Source organism: Lagopus leucura, unplaced genomic scaffold (assembly GCF_019238085.1).
Source record: "Lagopus leucura isolate 7727_CA_CO unplaced genomic scaffold, USGS_WTPT01 Super-Scaffold_100044, whole genome shotgun sequence".
NCBI classification, from domain to species: Eukaryota; Metazoa; Chordata; class Aves; order Galliformes; family Phasianidae; genus Lagopus; species Lagopus leucura.
This window is the reverse complement of record NW_024962291.1, coordinates 1,120,647-1,137,390: the sequence shown is the minus strand read 5'-3', so window position 1 is coordinate 1,137,390 and position 16,744 is coordinate 1,120,647. Positions and strand designations below refer to the sequence as shown.

Sequence of the window (16,744 nt, the reverse complement as noted above, 5' to 3'; positions counted from 1 at the left end):
GGAGAGGAGAGGAGAGGAGAGGAGAGGAGAGGAGAGGAGAGGAGAGGAGAACAATTAAGCACGCCCAAGACTGTGATCATGCTCCAGAATTGTTCTGCTACAACACAAACAAGAATGCTTGCTAATGCTTTCCAGTCCTTGCAAAACATCCCCAGCTCGGAAAGCCCCAGCCACTGCTCCCAGCACTCAATAACCTGGGGAAAAAATCACCCCCTCCAAACACAGACCATGGCAGGAGCTGGAAGGCAGCCCACAGAGCGGCACCCAGCACATGATTAATGGGAACTCCTTCTGTGTCCAGCAACATCATCTTGTATCTAATAAGGCCTCCTTTATTCAGACGGATGCCCTCGCACTCTACACTATTTATACACAGGAACCACTTCACCAGTCATTGAACTGAGGCACAAAACAATAACCGCCTTTTTTCTTTCGCACTTGAAGCGCCAGAAATCAGCAGCTGGGATGTGTTTGCAGAAAGCTCACAGCAAGGAGAGTTTGCTGGGATAAGGAATAGCGATTCAGACAGGTCAGGGTTAGCCAACAGACATGACAAACCATGCTCGTTACAGCCTACCATTGATATTATAAATTCTGTTTTCCCATCTCTGCTCATGGGCATTGTGTTTTGCTTTGCTTTCAAAAGCAGGGCTTTGTCTGCACTGGAGAATTTACCAGTAGCATTAAGCCGCGTTTCTAAACAGAAGAGTTTGTGCAGAATCAGCTTTCCTCCTGATCCACTCCTATTAATGACACTGCCATTTTCAGCTCAGCTCTCAGAAGCAAAGCCATCGGGTTCTCGGTGTTTTCATGCAATATGCACAAAGCCTCCCCTCCCTGTCACCACGCCAGTACTAGGACCAAGCCAATAAATGCACTCATTACAATGCTCCCAGCCCCCACAAAGCTACTCAGGCAATTCTGTGCACGAATTCAAAGCCATTTTCAAATAATGCAGTGATCACAATGATGCCTTCACTCTATAAACAGGTGGTTTTTACACAGGGGTTCAGGCTTGGTGCAAAGACTAACCTAAGGACATGCTGTGGCTAGCGTACAGAGTTCAGCTGCAATCTCTTTGCAGAGGTGCTTTCATTGGTATTCCCTACTAATCTCAGCAGTGAAAATGCAACTAACTAAAAGCCAGCAGATTTTCTAGCTATTTCCAATCCCAGGTGCATGGTCACAGCAGGTCGCCATCTAAATTAGCTCACAAACGAATGCTTGGGACTTGAAGTGCAAAAACACGACCAGCATTCTTTAGAAGAGAGGATGGGCAGTTGATGTCACTGTTCCTTGCTTCTCAACGACACAAAGTCCAACAGTCTCATAGCCTGAAAGAGTCTTAACGTCCCTCAAAGCAACTAAACGAAGAAAAGATATCATGATATAACAGGAGCAGTAGGAAAAGATTCTTTTCTCATCTCAAGATTCATCCGCCAACCTGCTCCGTCCTCCGAAGACCTCTGCAAGAATACAAAGCTGTCAAATGCCCATTTTCAAACTACCTGTTGGCAGTTCCATGCCTGCACCCGAGACACCTGGCTGCAGGTAAGAGCAGAGCAGAACATAAGAAAAGCTGGCTACATGTAACGGCTGTGCAACACCTGTTTTGCTTTAACCAGGCTGATCTTGTTGGCGCCTTCTGTGCTGGAAATGACAAAGCCAAAGTCCTCCAAGTCAGAACACAGCCCTGACCCAGGCAGCCAGCCTCAGACTAAGCTGCACAAAGGCTGTGTTTTAACAACAGTTGAGAAAGGGTTGGACAATGGAAACGAAGGTAACAGTCTTATCGCTTCAGACACGTTGCTGATTAGCTGAGTGCCGCTTTCAGCAACAAGTGACAACTTCCCAGTGCATTAGGAATAGATCAGATACCTGCAGAACCAGGAATGGGGAGATGCACCCTGTGTGCTGATGGCAAAGGGAACGTCACCCACAGCAACTCTCACCTCAGTATGGCAGCTAGAGAGCTGCTGGCACTACCTACAGGAGCTTCCCCTCCTGCTCAGCACAGCCACCTCAGGCAGCAGTGCTGTCATACCTGGAAATACCCACTTCTCTAAAAGCAGTACCACAGGAACGGCCAAGAAGTCTCTTCTGACCATCAGTCCTTATTACTACCCACAGGTGCAGATCTTCAAGTGGTCTCCAATTTGGAGCAATCAAATGCTTTCAGGAGTTCTATTCCTTTTTAGAGCTAAAAACACTTCACTAGAGCCAGATCAAATATCAAGCACAACCAAGGGCAAATTAAGTGACTTTTCATTTTCTGGAGCTGAGAGCCCAGTCCATAGCTGCCTCTTTCCTGTTGCTATAGAAGCAATACTGAAAACACCCAATGCACACTGCGTGAGGCAGCACTGAGGAAGTTCTTCCAGCAAAAATCAAACAACCCCCAAGCCAAAAATACAACGTTTCTCCCCCTTCCACTGCCCCTCCACGCAGCAGGCTTTAAGGACTCCACCAGAACCATTTATGCTACTGTTTTTAGATTAGCCTCCAAACTTGACAGGGAAGCATCAGCATGTGAATAAATAACTGGAAGGAGAGGGCTGTGCTCAAGGCAATTACTTGCTGGCCCTTTGCCAAGGCTGAAGGCAGAGGCAAAAAGCAGTCCCCAAGCTCAGAGCACACTCCAGCAGGCTCTAAAGAAACCCCCTAGCCATCAGCCAGAGCTGCCAGCAGCAGCGCTGGGAGCTGGGCTCATATAGGTACTCCATGCTGCTTCACTTAAATTACAGGCAAAGGGCAGGTGGCAGCTTCATAAAGGGAACAGAGCTATAATCACCTCAGAGGTGTGCTGGGCTTTGGCAGGTCTCCGTCAGTATGGTCTGCTTAGTTTGGAGCAGGGAGGGATAAGAAAATGAAAGGGGGTTCCTCTAACAGGTGTCAGCACACAGCGGCTGCATTTCAGATGCAGCTAAAAAATCCTGCCATGGATTACTTCCTCACGCCTTCAGGTGATTCCAGCACTGTACGAACAAGCCTTGTTACAGGAAAGCTTAAAAGGAGTTTGATACCTAATTCTTTTTCACCCCCCCCCCCCCTGCAGAGCCAATTCTCACGTCTAGAGGGACCATATAATCTCGATTGACTTCCCACTATTTCCAAGGTTATAATTTTAAAGGCTTAAAGTAGTCCATCCTACCTGTCTAGGACAACTTGGATTAACTCTCAAATAGCAGGATGACTCAAAAAACACTTCAAGAAATGGGAGTAACCACATACTTTGTTCCTTTGGGAGCCTCTTCAAATGTCACTGGCATATGCTCCAGGCTTTGGACTACTACTTTGCACTTGGTAAAAAGCAGCAGCAGAGCATTTTCCTCTGTGATAGGAAGATGGCAAACATCTTGACACCAGAGTAAGCAGTGTTCCCTTGCAGCTGTCTGCTTTTCCTTCCCTGCAAATTCCTTATGGCACAGCTGTGAGTCAAGGACCACATTTCCTCAATACCCTGACCAACTCTAAGGCGAGATCAACAGCCAGGATTTTTCCTTGTAAGTACAGTGGCTTTAAATTCCCTTTTTTCCTGCCTGGGAACACACCAGAGGTAAGCCCTGGCAATGAACAGAGCAGGCTTTGTTAAGCTCATTCCCTAGCACATCACAGGAGCTGAGCAATATGCTTGTATGTTCCCCTCTCAGGAGCAGGAATGAGACAGCAACCCACCACTCAGAGGCACAGCAGTTAGCAGCCCAACAGTTCCTCCTCCTCAAATGTATGAAGAGGTCCTATGCATAAAAGTGGAAAGAAAAAAAATCCTCCTCAAGATGACAAGGTAAATTGCAGGCTACAGCAGGCTGTGGCAAATCACAAATCACCCACCTCACCTCTTGCAGAACTCTCATCTAAGCCACATCTCTCACAGGGGTGAGAGAGAGCTGCTCTGCTCTCCATATAGTGAGGGGAGACCTAAGGCAGACATTCTTCTGCTAGCTGGTGGCACCACTCCTCAGTAAGCAGTGCTCCCACACTGCACTAGAGCCACCCCTTCTGTGCTGAACGAATGGTATTGACAAGCACAAAGCCCAACACTTCCCCAAACATGTGCAGGGTTTATGTTTACGGAACAGATGGACAGTTTAGGTGGCTCCCTGCAGTCACCCTTGGAGCTCTGCCTGCAGCTTACGGCCACCACGAAGCGAAATGAAACATCACCTCTGTCTCCAGGGCAACATGGGGGTTGATACGGGGGCATGAACTCCTCCCCTCTGGATTCCACCAAGGCTGAGAAGAGATACTGACATTCACAAGCTGTGACTCACGCCTGCCTCCTCCACGCTCACGGGCTGCCATGCCAGACATGCCAGCATGAATGGCATCCACATGCTGGCTCCCACAGTGTGTAAAATGGACTGGATCTGTGCTTCCCCCTTATTTTCTCTAATGTTGGGCTGCTGGGGTCACTGAGGATCAGTGCACTCTGAGAACAACCACGCAGACATTGCTGCTCTTGCTCTGGCAGATTAGCAGACAACAGGCCATTAAGGCTCAAACACAACAGAAACCTCCCCTCCAGAAATTCCTACCCCAAACATCTCTTGGTTGAAGTGAATTTAACCAATGGAAAAGTCAAATAATCCATTGTTTGCAGTCCAGTTACATTCACAAGTGACCAGTTTGCTGGGTGATGTACAGAGCTGAAATTCTAAATATACAAAGCCAGTACAAGCCTAAAACCCTCTGTGTATATGAGGCTGGTAAGCCACAGTTTGTATCTAACCAGCTGCCAAGCTGTTAACCTTCTTGACCACCCCGCCTCGTCCCACAAGACCAGCAATCTGCTTCCACTAGTGGCTGCTTATGCTTACACCTTTCTAAGGAGCCACCTCCATCCAATAGCTGATTGCACTGCTACCTGAAACACACCTACAGACCTGTACTGCACTCTTCCAGCTGGCAAGGGAGGACCACAACCACCTGACCAGCCAAAGGAGTTGTGGTTAGAAACGTGGACCAAGCTGGTCATACCCAAACACGGCCCAGACCCCAAAACCCAACTTCATTTGGCACATAGTATATGAAGTGCAAAATAGTAATTAGCCTCTTGGTGTTTCTCCTGTCTACTTCTCCCACGTAAGGGGAAAGTGTTCTAGGGTGAGGCATCAGATATAATTTCAACTCACCCAGATCTTTTTCCTACTGCATCTCCAACCTGTCCCACTCTTTTGACAGCAAAGATACATGGGAAACATTGCATAATTCAGCACAACCACGCAGCTTCTAACGAGCACGCATCTTGCACTCCACAGCTACAGGGATAAAATCCATTTGAGTACAGACATCCAGGTAGAGCCTGGCAACTCTTTCTGCTGCCCCAGCTCCCGCTGCTTTGTTCTGTTTCCCTGGGGCTGCAAAAGTGAACTTTGCTCTTTCTGCATTCAGACCCAGTACCAGCAATAGATAAGAAACAACAGTCAGTGCCAAGCGTTTGATGTCACCTATTCCTGGCTCAGCAATAATGGGCCTTTGTCAGGAGAAACCAGCAGGAACAACCTGTGGTTCTGAGCAACATCCCTCCTCACACCTCCCACACTTCTCACTTCCAGCCTTTCCCAAGATGTTTTGTTTCCTCTCACCACGCTGCTTCCCACATCCTCACTTGGATGCACTCTCACCTTTCACACTCGTGCTCAGCAGTAGGTATGATAAGCAATTCAGTGGCAGCCCGTGTGGATGCAGCCTAGAATTCGTACCACGGAGCTGATTAAAACTGTATTTGATGATTAAAACTGTATTTGGTGGTCTGCACTCTGCTGACAGTGGCTGTGGGTCAATATCCAACTGAAGTTATATAGCTGTTAAGTATTCCATTAACCTCTGCAGAACATTAATTCCCGATGTACTTTCCCATCTATCTAGATAAACATCACTAGCATCCAGCACTGCTGGCATCAAAAAATGCACACTATACACACATACACGTGCCACCAGCTACTTAAATTTACACCCTTTCTACATCTGGCACATGTCCAGCTAGCAGGGAAAACCATAAGCACCTGACCAGCAAGAGCAATTTGTGTGAGAAACACAGACGGAGCCACTCATACACAAACGTAGCTCCCACCTCTCTTATTTTGACATGAAATATCAGGAGTGCAAAGCAGCAATTATCCTCCTGCTCATTCTGCCTAGAATTTTATTACAGTATAGCAGCCAGGACTCAGGATTAATAGGACTGATTGAAAACATTCCCCCAGATGCCAGGCTGTTGAGATCACACGCAGAGGAGCCTGGCAGGGGGGAAGGAGCCAAGCACTGCCGAGATGCTCATCAGTGCTGCTGTTACAGGGCTGATATCTACCAAGAGCTGGCAGCAAATGGCTTCTGTGCCCTCGGGAGGGATGGTGCGAGGTGCTCTCTGCAGACCTGACAGATCACCTCATCTGCATCCTGCAGCCCTTCCCTTCCAGTCCCTCCCTTTACACTCGAGCTTCAGGCACAGAAAGAGGCGTTTCTTCCAGATTGGAGAGATGGTCACCACTCTTGGGGGAAAGCTCTGTCAAAGTGCATGTTGCTGCAGCAAGAGGAAAAGCGTGTTCAGAGTTTGAAAGGAAGGATGAAGAAGAGAGAAGGAAGGAGACCTGATCTTCACCAGAAGGATCTAGAGGATTTTAAACAACCAGGAAGACTTGGTTTCCATTCCTCGCAGCCAAGGAAGTAGGGATGTGCTGTAATTTCCAGGAGTCACCCTTCCTCCAGCTTTCCATGACCTCAGCAGTTGGTACAAGTGGTCAGGGAGCAGCTGGAGATACCTAGTGTCAAGTCCAAGAGCAGAGATACAGCTGGGGAGTGCAGGAGGGTCTCTTCATGAGCTTTAAAGAGCCAGACTGACAAAGCCACTGAGGACAGTAGCAGTAGACTTGAACATGAAATAGCAAAGCTCCCCTATTTTTGTTTTTCACATTTGGTACTTCCACATTTTATCTCTCAAAGCTTTATTCTTTGGCAGAAGGTACAAGAAAAATCACAGGAACAACATGATTGCGTTACAAGAGACCTGGAAACACCAGACAAGATTGTTCAAAACAGAAGCCAGACTTCACAGAAGTGAATTTACCATGGCCAACCAACTCAGGGACACATAGCTCAGAACCCCTTCACAGCTTCCTCAAAAGCAAGAGAATTGTTCCTTGGTCTGCGTGTGTGCAAAGGAAACAGCCACAGATTTGCACTATAACTGTGACTAGCCGTGAATAATATGCAATGTTCCTTGGAAACTTCTTAGCAGATAGACACCACGCCATCAGCCACCCCCACCTAGAATTTTTGCTTCACAAAGGGATACAAGCAGCTTTCTTCCACCCCCTTGCTGAAGAATCTCTCCCACCCAATAGCAAAAATTTGAGGAGGCCACACCAGAAATGTCCTTTGCAGAGCCAGGACTTTGACAATGTATGCCTTACTGCACTCACAAAGAAGCAACATGAAGCGTAAGCCAGCACAGCAGCAGTATGGCAGCACTCAAGGCTGAATTCGTCGTGTGCTGTTTGGAGGAAGAAAAGGGGCCGTGGGAAGAGAGAGGAACACAACAATTCTGCAGACAAGCAGGAACAACACAGGCAGTACATGGCAAGACAGCGTGCCAAACCACGCTAGCAGGGGTCACGGCCACAAAATCTCACACTGATCAGCAAAGCTGCTGATGCTGCACAGGCTGCAAGGGGTTGGCAGTCAATGGGAGTGAAGTGAGGCAGTTCATCTCTCCTGTGTCATGCTGCAGTCTGACACAACGAGACGTGTTTTGCTTTTAGTAGAACTACCTGGCAGCATAAAGGAAAAGCAATGCTGCAAAGGGCTGCTGCTGTTCATCCTACACAGCACTAATGACGGCACAAATCACCGAGTGAAACCCTGAAGGGCAGGAAATGTGGTCGTGTTTATCTCAAATACAGACTTAGGCCAAATTGCTGTGCCTGTTTCCTACTTGCTTCCAAACTGGCATGGTGCTTTCGTTCTGCACAAAAAAAAAAACACTGGGAAGCCAAAGCATTTATGAAAAATCTTTTTAGGTGGTGCTCTTAGGTAACTCAGAAGATGGCTTCTATCATAGGTTCAAGAGGAGAGCCACACTTTCAGTCTTGCTATCAAAGCTCCTCCTTCTCAAGTGCTGTGCTCTTCGCACTGTCCCTAAAAGCAAGTCCTCCCATAGTATACCTGCCTTGAGATAGGAGGAAAATGTGGCAGGAAGGACTAACCACTTTGGACTCCAGAGCGAAACATGAACAGCTGTCACACATGGGACATTATTCCAAACAAACAGACAAGATATGTTCTTATTGTTTACTGAGGCCAATGTAGAACAAGGACTGCCAGGACTTTCACCAGGCAGCTGAGACCAATAATTCTCCCCTGTTACAGAAGGACTCTACCAAGAAACTATTATTTAACAGAAGTCACATGCATTGGGTAGCTGATGGAAGTTTCAGAACAAGATGTTTTTTGCAGAAAAAGGCATGTGGATAAAAAGATGTCCATAACAGGAACACAAGGACATCAGGACACTACAGAGCAAGGATGTAATCTCAGGGTACTTACACAGAGGAGCTCAAAGGCTGCTGGCTGCTTCCACTCACAACCCAAGCTCTCAGCAAGGATATCTGACTTGAAATACCAGCATCTTTGAGCAGCTGTACCAAGCCAGAGCAAAGACCTGCACATGCTGGACACCTCTCTCTGACAGGCTGCCATCTCTGGTAAAACTCTGATAAACTCTAAGTGATGCTGTCCCAAATATTCCCAAGATCCCAACAGTTTCTGGATTGGGATCCTGTCCTATGTACAAACTCCTTCAGAAAAAAATTTGCACCTGCTTTTCTAGTTTACCTTGAGCTCATGTAGTTTTTGTTACCTATAGCATCCTTTAGCACAGCATCACAGCTCTTAACTATGACTAGCATGAAGGACAGATCCTTTTTCTTCTCCATGAAATAGAGCTTAGTGAAGAGCCACTCCCCACACAGACAAATTACGCGCTACATCAAACAGAGGTGTCAAAGAGATTTCCTTAAAATGGTAGCTTTTACTCATGAAAGCCTGAGATAATGATAGAAAAGTAGACCCCAGTTTATGCTAAAGACTACTAGACACTCAGTTTACACGAACTCAGTCACCTCCCATGTTCAAGCTGTTCTGCTCAGTCTATCACTCATTTTGTCCACCACCAAACTTACTGAGACCAAGCTTGCTCAGTGCTGAGACATATCTGAAACAGTTCTTTTCCTCTTCATTTCAGCCTGTAACAGCTCAAAAGAGCCACGCTATGCTCTCCTCATCTCAAGCAATCATCGTTTGATAGCAATAGCAGTCAAGCAGATGGGGAAGGACATTTGCCTGAGACTCTCCAGCCCCAGCAACACCCAGACAGCATCTATAGCACCAAAGATCCCTTAAGAGTCTAGGCAACAGCCTCACCCAGGGCAACTGAAACATCTTTTGAAAAAGGGCCGTGCTTCAAAACTGGTTCAAGAAAATGGCAGCCCCTGGGCACCACCTCTGGTGTGTGATGACATTTACTGACCCCCTGTTCTAGCAGACACCGCTGGAGCTCTCACAGAAAGAAAGGCAGCGCGTGAGGGACATGAGGGAGGGGCGCTTCGAGGGATGCTCTGGGCAAGCGTAAGCTTCTAGGGGTCGTCAAGATACAGCAGGACACCGCAACAGGTTGATCATGGACGTCCTTGAGAAGAACCAGATTTTACTTTGTTGTTAAACGTACAGCAGTTTGCAGTCTTTGTAAGACAACACAGCAGAAACTACCGGGAGAGCACTCACGGCGAGGGACACACAGCGCAGCACTGACCCAGCTCCACGTGAAGGCAGCGGGACATCGCCCGGACTCCTACCCGGCCCCACTCTCCCCATCCTCTGCCTCTAGCAGCCCTACAAGTTGAAGTAGGGGCAGGACAAGAAAAACACCTTTCAAGGGGAAAGAACAGAGTCGGCCCTCGGACACCCCGGGCACCACGCACACACAAATACACACAAACACACAAATACACACAAACACGCACGCACACGCCGCCTCCCGGCCGGCAGCCCCCACGCGCTGCCCCCTCGCCGCTTCCCGCCCCGCGCCACACAGCGCTACCGGCCGCGGGGAGCCCCGCGCGCCGCTCCCCCCTCACACCCCGTGCGTCCGCCATTTCGGGGCGCCCCGCCTCACCCCTCAACGGCACCGCGCCGGACCGCCGTGCTCCGCGCCGCCTCGCGCCCCGACCTGCCGAGCGGAGAGGGAGGGAGGGAGGGAAGGGAGCACGGCAGGAAGCGGGGAGGGAGGGGAGGAGGGCGGCACGGCTCGCCCGGCCCGGCCCAGCCCCGGGACGCCCAGCGGGCGGTGCCTCGGCAGCGAGCCCTCACGTACAGTCCGCCCGGCGGCCGGCGTGTGTTGTCGGAGCCCCTTCGGCTTTGGAAAATAGAATAAAATAAAATAATTTTTTTGTAAAACAAAGCACCCCGATTTCCGTCCACCTGCAGTGCCTGCGGCGCGGTCTCGGCGCGCTGTGCAAGCGCGAAAGCGCGCCCTGCGGCAGCGACCTCTGCCTCCCGCCGCCTTTACCTCACCCGCCGTTCCCATGGCCGCAGGCACCACGTTGTGAAGAACACGAGCTCTTCTTTTTCCAAGCCTTTCCCTTTTTAGAGGCGTCAGAGCTGCTGGTTAAAGATCTTTCCAGGAGACATCCTGCACATTGAGATCAAGCCCTGACTGGCACATTGCCTCATCCTTCCATTACCTCATTTCAACTTCGGTCCAACTACCGCAGTTAGCAGCCCGCTGGGATCTGCAGGAAGGGAAACCCCACCTGCTCCCCTCAGAGACTGAGCGGTCTCAGTTTCTTAGGGCTGGCTGGGAAGGGATGAGAGCTGAGCAGGGAGAGACGGAAAAGGCCAGTTGAGGGCCTACTGGTTGTTGGCCTCTACTGTGCCTTAACTAGGGTCCCATGTACCCAGTCACTTCATAGAATCATTCCTGTTGGAAAAGACTTCTAAGATGACCAAGCCCAACTCCCAGCCCACCCCACCATGCCCACTGACCTCATCCCTCAGTGCCACATCTACCCTTCCCTTGTACACGTCCAGGGATGGTGATTGCACCACCTCCCTGAGCAGCCTGTGCCACTGCCCCACCGCTTTTTCTAAGAATTTTTTCCTAATATCCAACCTGAACCTCCCCATATCATCCTATCACTGTTCCTGGGAGAAGAGGCTGACCCCCACCACGCCACAACCTCCTTTCAGGTCACTGTAGAGAGAGAGATAAGGTCTCCCCTGAGCCCCCTCTTCTTCACCTTTTTTTCAGTGAGTATTCAATTATTCAATGGATACCACACTCTTTAAGGCAACAGACCAAGATGGACAGCCTAAGTAGTTCTGTATGGACTGCTAGGAGAGACTCACTTCTCAGCACTTTTGCTCTGATGATGTTCACCATCATCCGGTTTGCAGTGAGTCAGAGGGAAGGGGCGCGTTCAAAGAACAGGGGCTGTGTTAGACCAAAATCAGCAGACAACAGCCCACTTCACACAGAGCTGGGCAGGGCAAGAAAAAGGAAAGCCTGCAGATAATCGTGAGCTATACCACAGTGTCCCCTTTCCCCCCAGTCCCTCAGGAATATGCAGGAGTCCAGTAGCACGGTTGTGTCATGCAGGGATTTACACTGCAACACTTTGCTGTTTCAGTGCTCACCTGTAGGAGCCGTCACCACCACCTCTGCCCAGAACTGCACAAATGCAACCTCTGTAAACGATTAATTGGATATATCTTTATCTCAAAAAACAACTAATTTTATCTGGCCAGTTCTACTGTGGCCTAGTCACTTCTAAAGAAGCATGCAGCTAATCTTCTGCTCACAAAATCAGGCCATATTAAACTGCTTGGCTTGAGATGTTTAAAGCGTGCCTCAGGGGCTCGAGGAATCTGGAGCCAGATTATTGTAGCTGCACCAACTGAAATTTCAGCATGGCTCATTAACAGGCAGATAAGTAATGAGCAGACTGACAGCAGCTCAACGAACTACCAAAGCACTGAGCTGCAGTACAGTGGATCTACTGGAGCCAAGAGATTTTCAAATGAAGTATTTAAAGGTACATAGCATGAGTTCCAAGATACATCTATATCCAGACATGAAGTATTTGTTTTATATAAGGACTAAGTAATTAATAAGCAAAAAGAGAGAAAATATATTAACAGTAGAGGGTGACAGAAGAGAAAATAATCCAGGAGAGACCCAAAGGGACTGATTAAATGTCTGTGGATGGATCTCTTGGAGTTTAAGCTGCTGGAATAAAGTGGCTCTAGGGCAACTGGTGAGCCACTATGCAGTTGTGAAATTCCTATGAGCAGCACCTCAGGAACAAGCTTGCCTGGAAAGAGCAAAGGCACTCCATAAAGCCACAGCCAAAAGCTGGGTGCGTGTGCTTTATCACTGATTGATGATGAACCTTTGCAAGTGGGGTCCTGCATTGCCCAGTTTCTTTCCAGGCACTCTGGGTCAACACCACTGAGCCTCCAGCCCCAAGAACGCAGCACATGAGATGAGTGGAAAATGCTGTCATGTCTCCAACACGCTCAAGTAGAAGTGACAGTGTTAAAACAGCAGAGAATCAAGATCCTCATCTGTCCTCTTACAGGGGTTTTCTAGCAATGCTATTTATCATTCCCTGAGCTTTACCCCCCTGTCTCACCTATCACAGTCATAGGTAAAAACAAACAAACATCCAAGGCCTTTCGTGATTCCTTCATTTGTCCCATGGGAAAGCTTTAAACTTAGCACCACGGCTTAATGCTCTCTCTTCATCCCTATTTTGGCCTGCCAAAGAGATGCTGTCAGGCTAATCCTGTTATGTTTATCCTTAGCATATTAACATGAAAGAGATGAGTGAAACGCAAGGCAAAGCAGGGTCCCCTTGCCTGCATGCAAGAACTTTATGGGACTGTGGGGGCTTGTCAGAGCAGCTGTTTTTTTTCTTCTTTGCTCTTAGCCCAATTGTATACACAGCTGCACTGCTGCATGGGCCAGCATAAGCTTCCAGGCCGTAAGAAGTGTACTTTCTTGTGATACATTTCCAAAATGCTTTATAGATTATGTGCAAAAAGTCACCTGTCCACTCAGAGACTGCAGCCAATGCAGTGCTGCAATAAGCTCTCAGCCAGTCAGTTTTTCATCCATTATCTCATACCACCTCAGGATGTCCCTGTTATTTGCTTTTTGCTTATATTGGGCTTGCCAACAGTCACTCGAAGAGTGTGGCTTCTCCCAGGATCTCCATTCAGCAACAGGAGAAATTCTCACACTGTCTTGGTTTTGGCTGGAATCTCATTAATTGTCTTCATAGTAGCTGGTATGGTGCTGTGTTTTGGACTTATTTCATGAAAATAGCAGTGATTGCACACCAATGTTTTAGTTATTACAAAGGAGTGGATACACAGAGTCAAGGGTTCTTCTGCTTCTTCAGTTGTGAGTGTCTAGGTCTTCCAATAGGAAATGTAAATACTGTCCAGGAAACCAACAAAACACCATTGCACCATCCAGTATAAAACACACCCTAGTGCTTACTGCTGTCCAACCTCTGTGCCACTTTATCATAGGCAAAACAAAAGTTCACCCTGTTCCTGCTAAAAAAAGTTACAGTGCACTACTTCCTGTGTTGTTTGTTTATAGCAAGGGAAATGAGTAATAATTTCTGTGGCCAGAGCTATGGATAGATACTTCTGTAAGACACTGACATGTTGAAATAAATATAGGGTACAAGGTCTAAGAGCTATGAAATTCCTAACTCTGGTGAACAGGATGCATGAGCGTTATTAAATATGTCTGGTTCTACAAGCATAGATACAAGGAAACAATGTGCCATGTTTGAAAGCTCTACGCTGGCCCCAGACTCTGGGGAAGCATCTCCTTAATTCCCCCTGCTCTGCCTTCCCTGATCATCCAGACTCAGACTCTGGCTGTTTTAAAGAGAAAAAATAAGACAGCAGATGAATTGCTCCTGTGCTTCTCTGGAAACAAGGGTTTCTCATCCACTCACTCCTTGCTTATTACTTACAAGTCTCCTATACATATCCCCACCAGGAACACACTTCTCAACCCTTCCTGAGCACTACATGCTGCAGCAGGCAACTAAATCAAGTGAGGCTGAATCTCTTGCAACTCCTGAAAAAAAACTCAACACAAACATTTGCAAGACAGTATTTCTTTATTGCCTGCACCCTGCTTGCCCGCTAAGAAAACATCCTTAAGACTGTACATTAAGAACAACCAACCAACCAAAAACAAACAAAAAACAAACACGTGGTAGTTCTTCCTGTTGCAGTATGACAGTGCTGAGGAAGGTAATTACCACATGCTGCATGGTACGTGTGTGCCAGGTATACTTTACTCCTTTATCTTTCATGTGCTTTTTACACAGTGTGGGAGCTGCACATTCAAACCATATTAGCAGATTGGATACCATACTTTTCTTCTGCTGCAGCTTCCAAAATCCTGCCCAGCATGCTGTTGCAGGTAAGTAAATTTTGGTGTTATTGATGTGCCCACTGAAGATGTCAATTCTTATTGCCAGTTCTTATTAACCTACAACTGGAGCACGATGCAAATGAATCGTTGACAGCAGCTCCTCCAACTCAGCTAGTGAATTTTAGTGACTTAGCAGGTGACAGTGTCTGTACTCCTCCATGGCCACATTGGTTAGAATGCACAAAATCCACATCTGCATTTGGACAGTCATCTGGTACAAGGCAGTCTAAAGTTTTATGTTTTCCAAGAACAGAGATTTCACTTCACAAACATCCTTTCTTGCAAACATTAGCAGTTCCACTGGAAGCGCTGCTGGTGTTACCTAAGCTCAAAACCAGAAGCCCTAGTTTCTTCAGGACCTCTTCTAATGTACGGCTTCCTGGTCAGTTTGTGCAGTTAAATTCACCAGCTGTACAATAGCAAGAACCACAGCAGTAAGGACTGAGCAGACACTTAGTACTTTGGGCTATTTCTTTAAGTCAGGAACCTGGCTCTTCCGAAGAGAATCTTCCTCTTTCCCACTAGAAGTAAATGGCACTGGGAGGAACCATGGAAAGACTGTGTAATGCAGTAGGTGACTCAGATCACTTTTCCTGCATGGAATATTCCCAGAGAAATTTGTGCAGCAAACAGATATTTGGAGCCAGAGTAATTGCCTTATCCCATGAGAGGAAGGAGGTGATAAATACAGGCCTTGCCTATGCTGAGGGTTGGAGAACTGTTTCCTAGCTGCAGTATCACATATTGTGCCCAAGATTTCAAAGACACATAAAGAAATGGGCTCAAGGAGAAAGCCACAAAGCTTTAAAAACAACTGAGCTACAAAACAGAGGAAGAAAGGCTCTTCACACCCAGGCACAGTAGCAGCTACTCAGAGCCAAGGCAGCTGAGAGAGATGCTTGTGGGGCCAGTTCCTACCTCAGCCATCATGTCTTCTCATTCTGCTTTGCACCACTCCATGGTGGAAAACAAGCTCCTTCTTAACAGGAATAGGTGCAGCCCTTCTCTTGCTGAGGCCCTTCATAAGGAAATTGAGGTTAATGCACAAGGTCACTGTGAAAGCAAAAATTTCACTATGTACCCGTTGCAGCTGAGGCAGCTGCCTCGTGCTTCCAGCCCAAGTACATTTCAAAGCACTGCTGTCAGGCCAACGGGGTGGAATCTGGGCACATTTCAGTACTGCGGATATGTGCACTCCTAACTGCTGAAGACCTTTCAGGAAAGAATAAAAGAATGGGAGGAAGCAGGCAGCATTCAGCCTTAGAACAGGCTATACATGGCTCCCAGTAGATACAGCACAGCTCCCACAACAGGTTATGGAACAGCAGCACGTACCAGCGCAGCAGTCGCCTGCGAGTCCCAGGGCAACTGCTCTGTGTTCTGTGAACAGTACAAGAAGGAGAGTAGCGAAGTTCGTTAGGGTAGCACAGTGAAGAAAGCCAGTGGGATGAATGGTTTTAGCAGTTCATGCTATATCCACATATGGAAGCAGTTATCTACAGTGTTGGCCAGTCAAACCAGATTTCCAACCAAGTGCAGAGCCTGATTCAGATCTTAGAAGAACAGGCAAAGGCTTCCCTATCTACCACAGCAAGCTGTCAGCTGGGCTTTGCTGTTATAGAGCCAAGAAAATCCTGCTCTTAGTGAGAGAAAGATTCACTACCTAGAGTTAGCCGAAATTTAAAATCATCTCTTTATTTCTTATACTAAAATAATCGATTTAACACCCTCTGTGTCCTCCCCTCTGCTGCAAGACAACCTTTTTGCCAGAAACTAAAGGAGCAAGACTTCATCATTTTACATGGAAATGATGCCTCTGGACAGAGGACCAAGTCTGTGCCATTTGCTAAGGCCTGCCAAATTCCCCCAAGAGATCAGAGGCCTCCTATAATCAGGGCTGGACATGCAGGTGGGAAAGGGAACAGTACAGATCATATGCACATTCTGCCCTGATTGAGTGCCTTGAAATTCCCAGATGGGAAAAAGTTGCAGATTCCCTAAATCTCTGCAGACATGATACCATCAGATTCAACTTGCTGAGAAGGAATTCCAACGGTGCTGACCCTTGGCTCTTGCTGAGATACTGATGTTCCTTATGTGCAGCACCCTTTCCTCCTGACATCTTCCAGCTGCAGGGCATTCTCCCTCTGCCTGTCTTCTTGTGCTGTCAGCAACCTGGAACAAGCAGCACAGATCAAGAACAAAACTGAACTACTCAACTCT

The 16,744-nt window shown here is 47.7% G+C and overlaps 2 protein-coding genes across 7 annotated transcripts in view; both read right to left on the bottom strand.

Annotated features, from left to right (window-relative positions):
• CD151 (CD151 molecule (Raph blood group)) overlaps positions 1-10,249 on the bottom strand; it is a 31,836-nt gene extending 21,587 nt beyond the window's left edge. The window contains exon 1 of the mRNA XM_042884634.1: positions 10,172-10,249. The gene's annotated coding sequence lies outside the window, so the exon portion shown is untranslated. The remainder of the gene's footprint in view (positions 1-10,171) is intronic.
• Positions 10,250-14,182: 3,933 nt separating this feature from the next.
• The window catches only part of CRACR2B (calcium release activated channel regulator 2B), a 41,455-nt gene continuing 38,893 nt past the window's right edge, over positions 14,183-16,744 (bottom strand). For 5 of the 6 annotated variants that reach the window (XM_042884627.1, XM_042884631.1, XM_042884630.1 and 2 more), the window contains 2 exons: positions 15,440-16,696; positions 14,183-15,114 (listed from right to left, as the gene is read on the bottom strand). In XM_042884627.1, coding sequence (XP_042740561.1) covers positions 16,615-16,696 — 82 coding nt within the window. In that variant the 3' untranslated portion in view covers positions 14,183-15,114; positions 15,440-16,614. The remainder of the gene's footprint in view (positions 15,115-15,439; positions 16,697-16,744) is intronic. The other variant, XM_042884628.1, reaches the window with a different exon arrangement.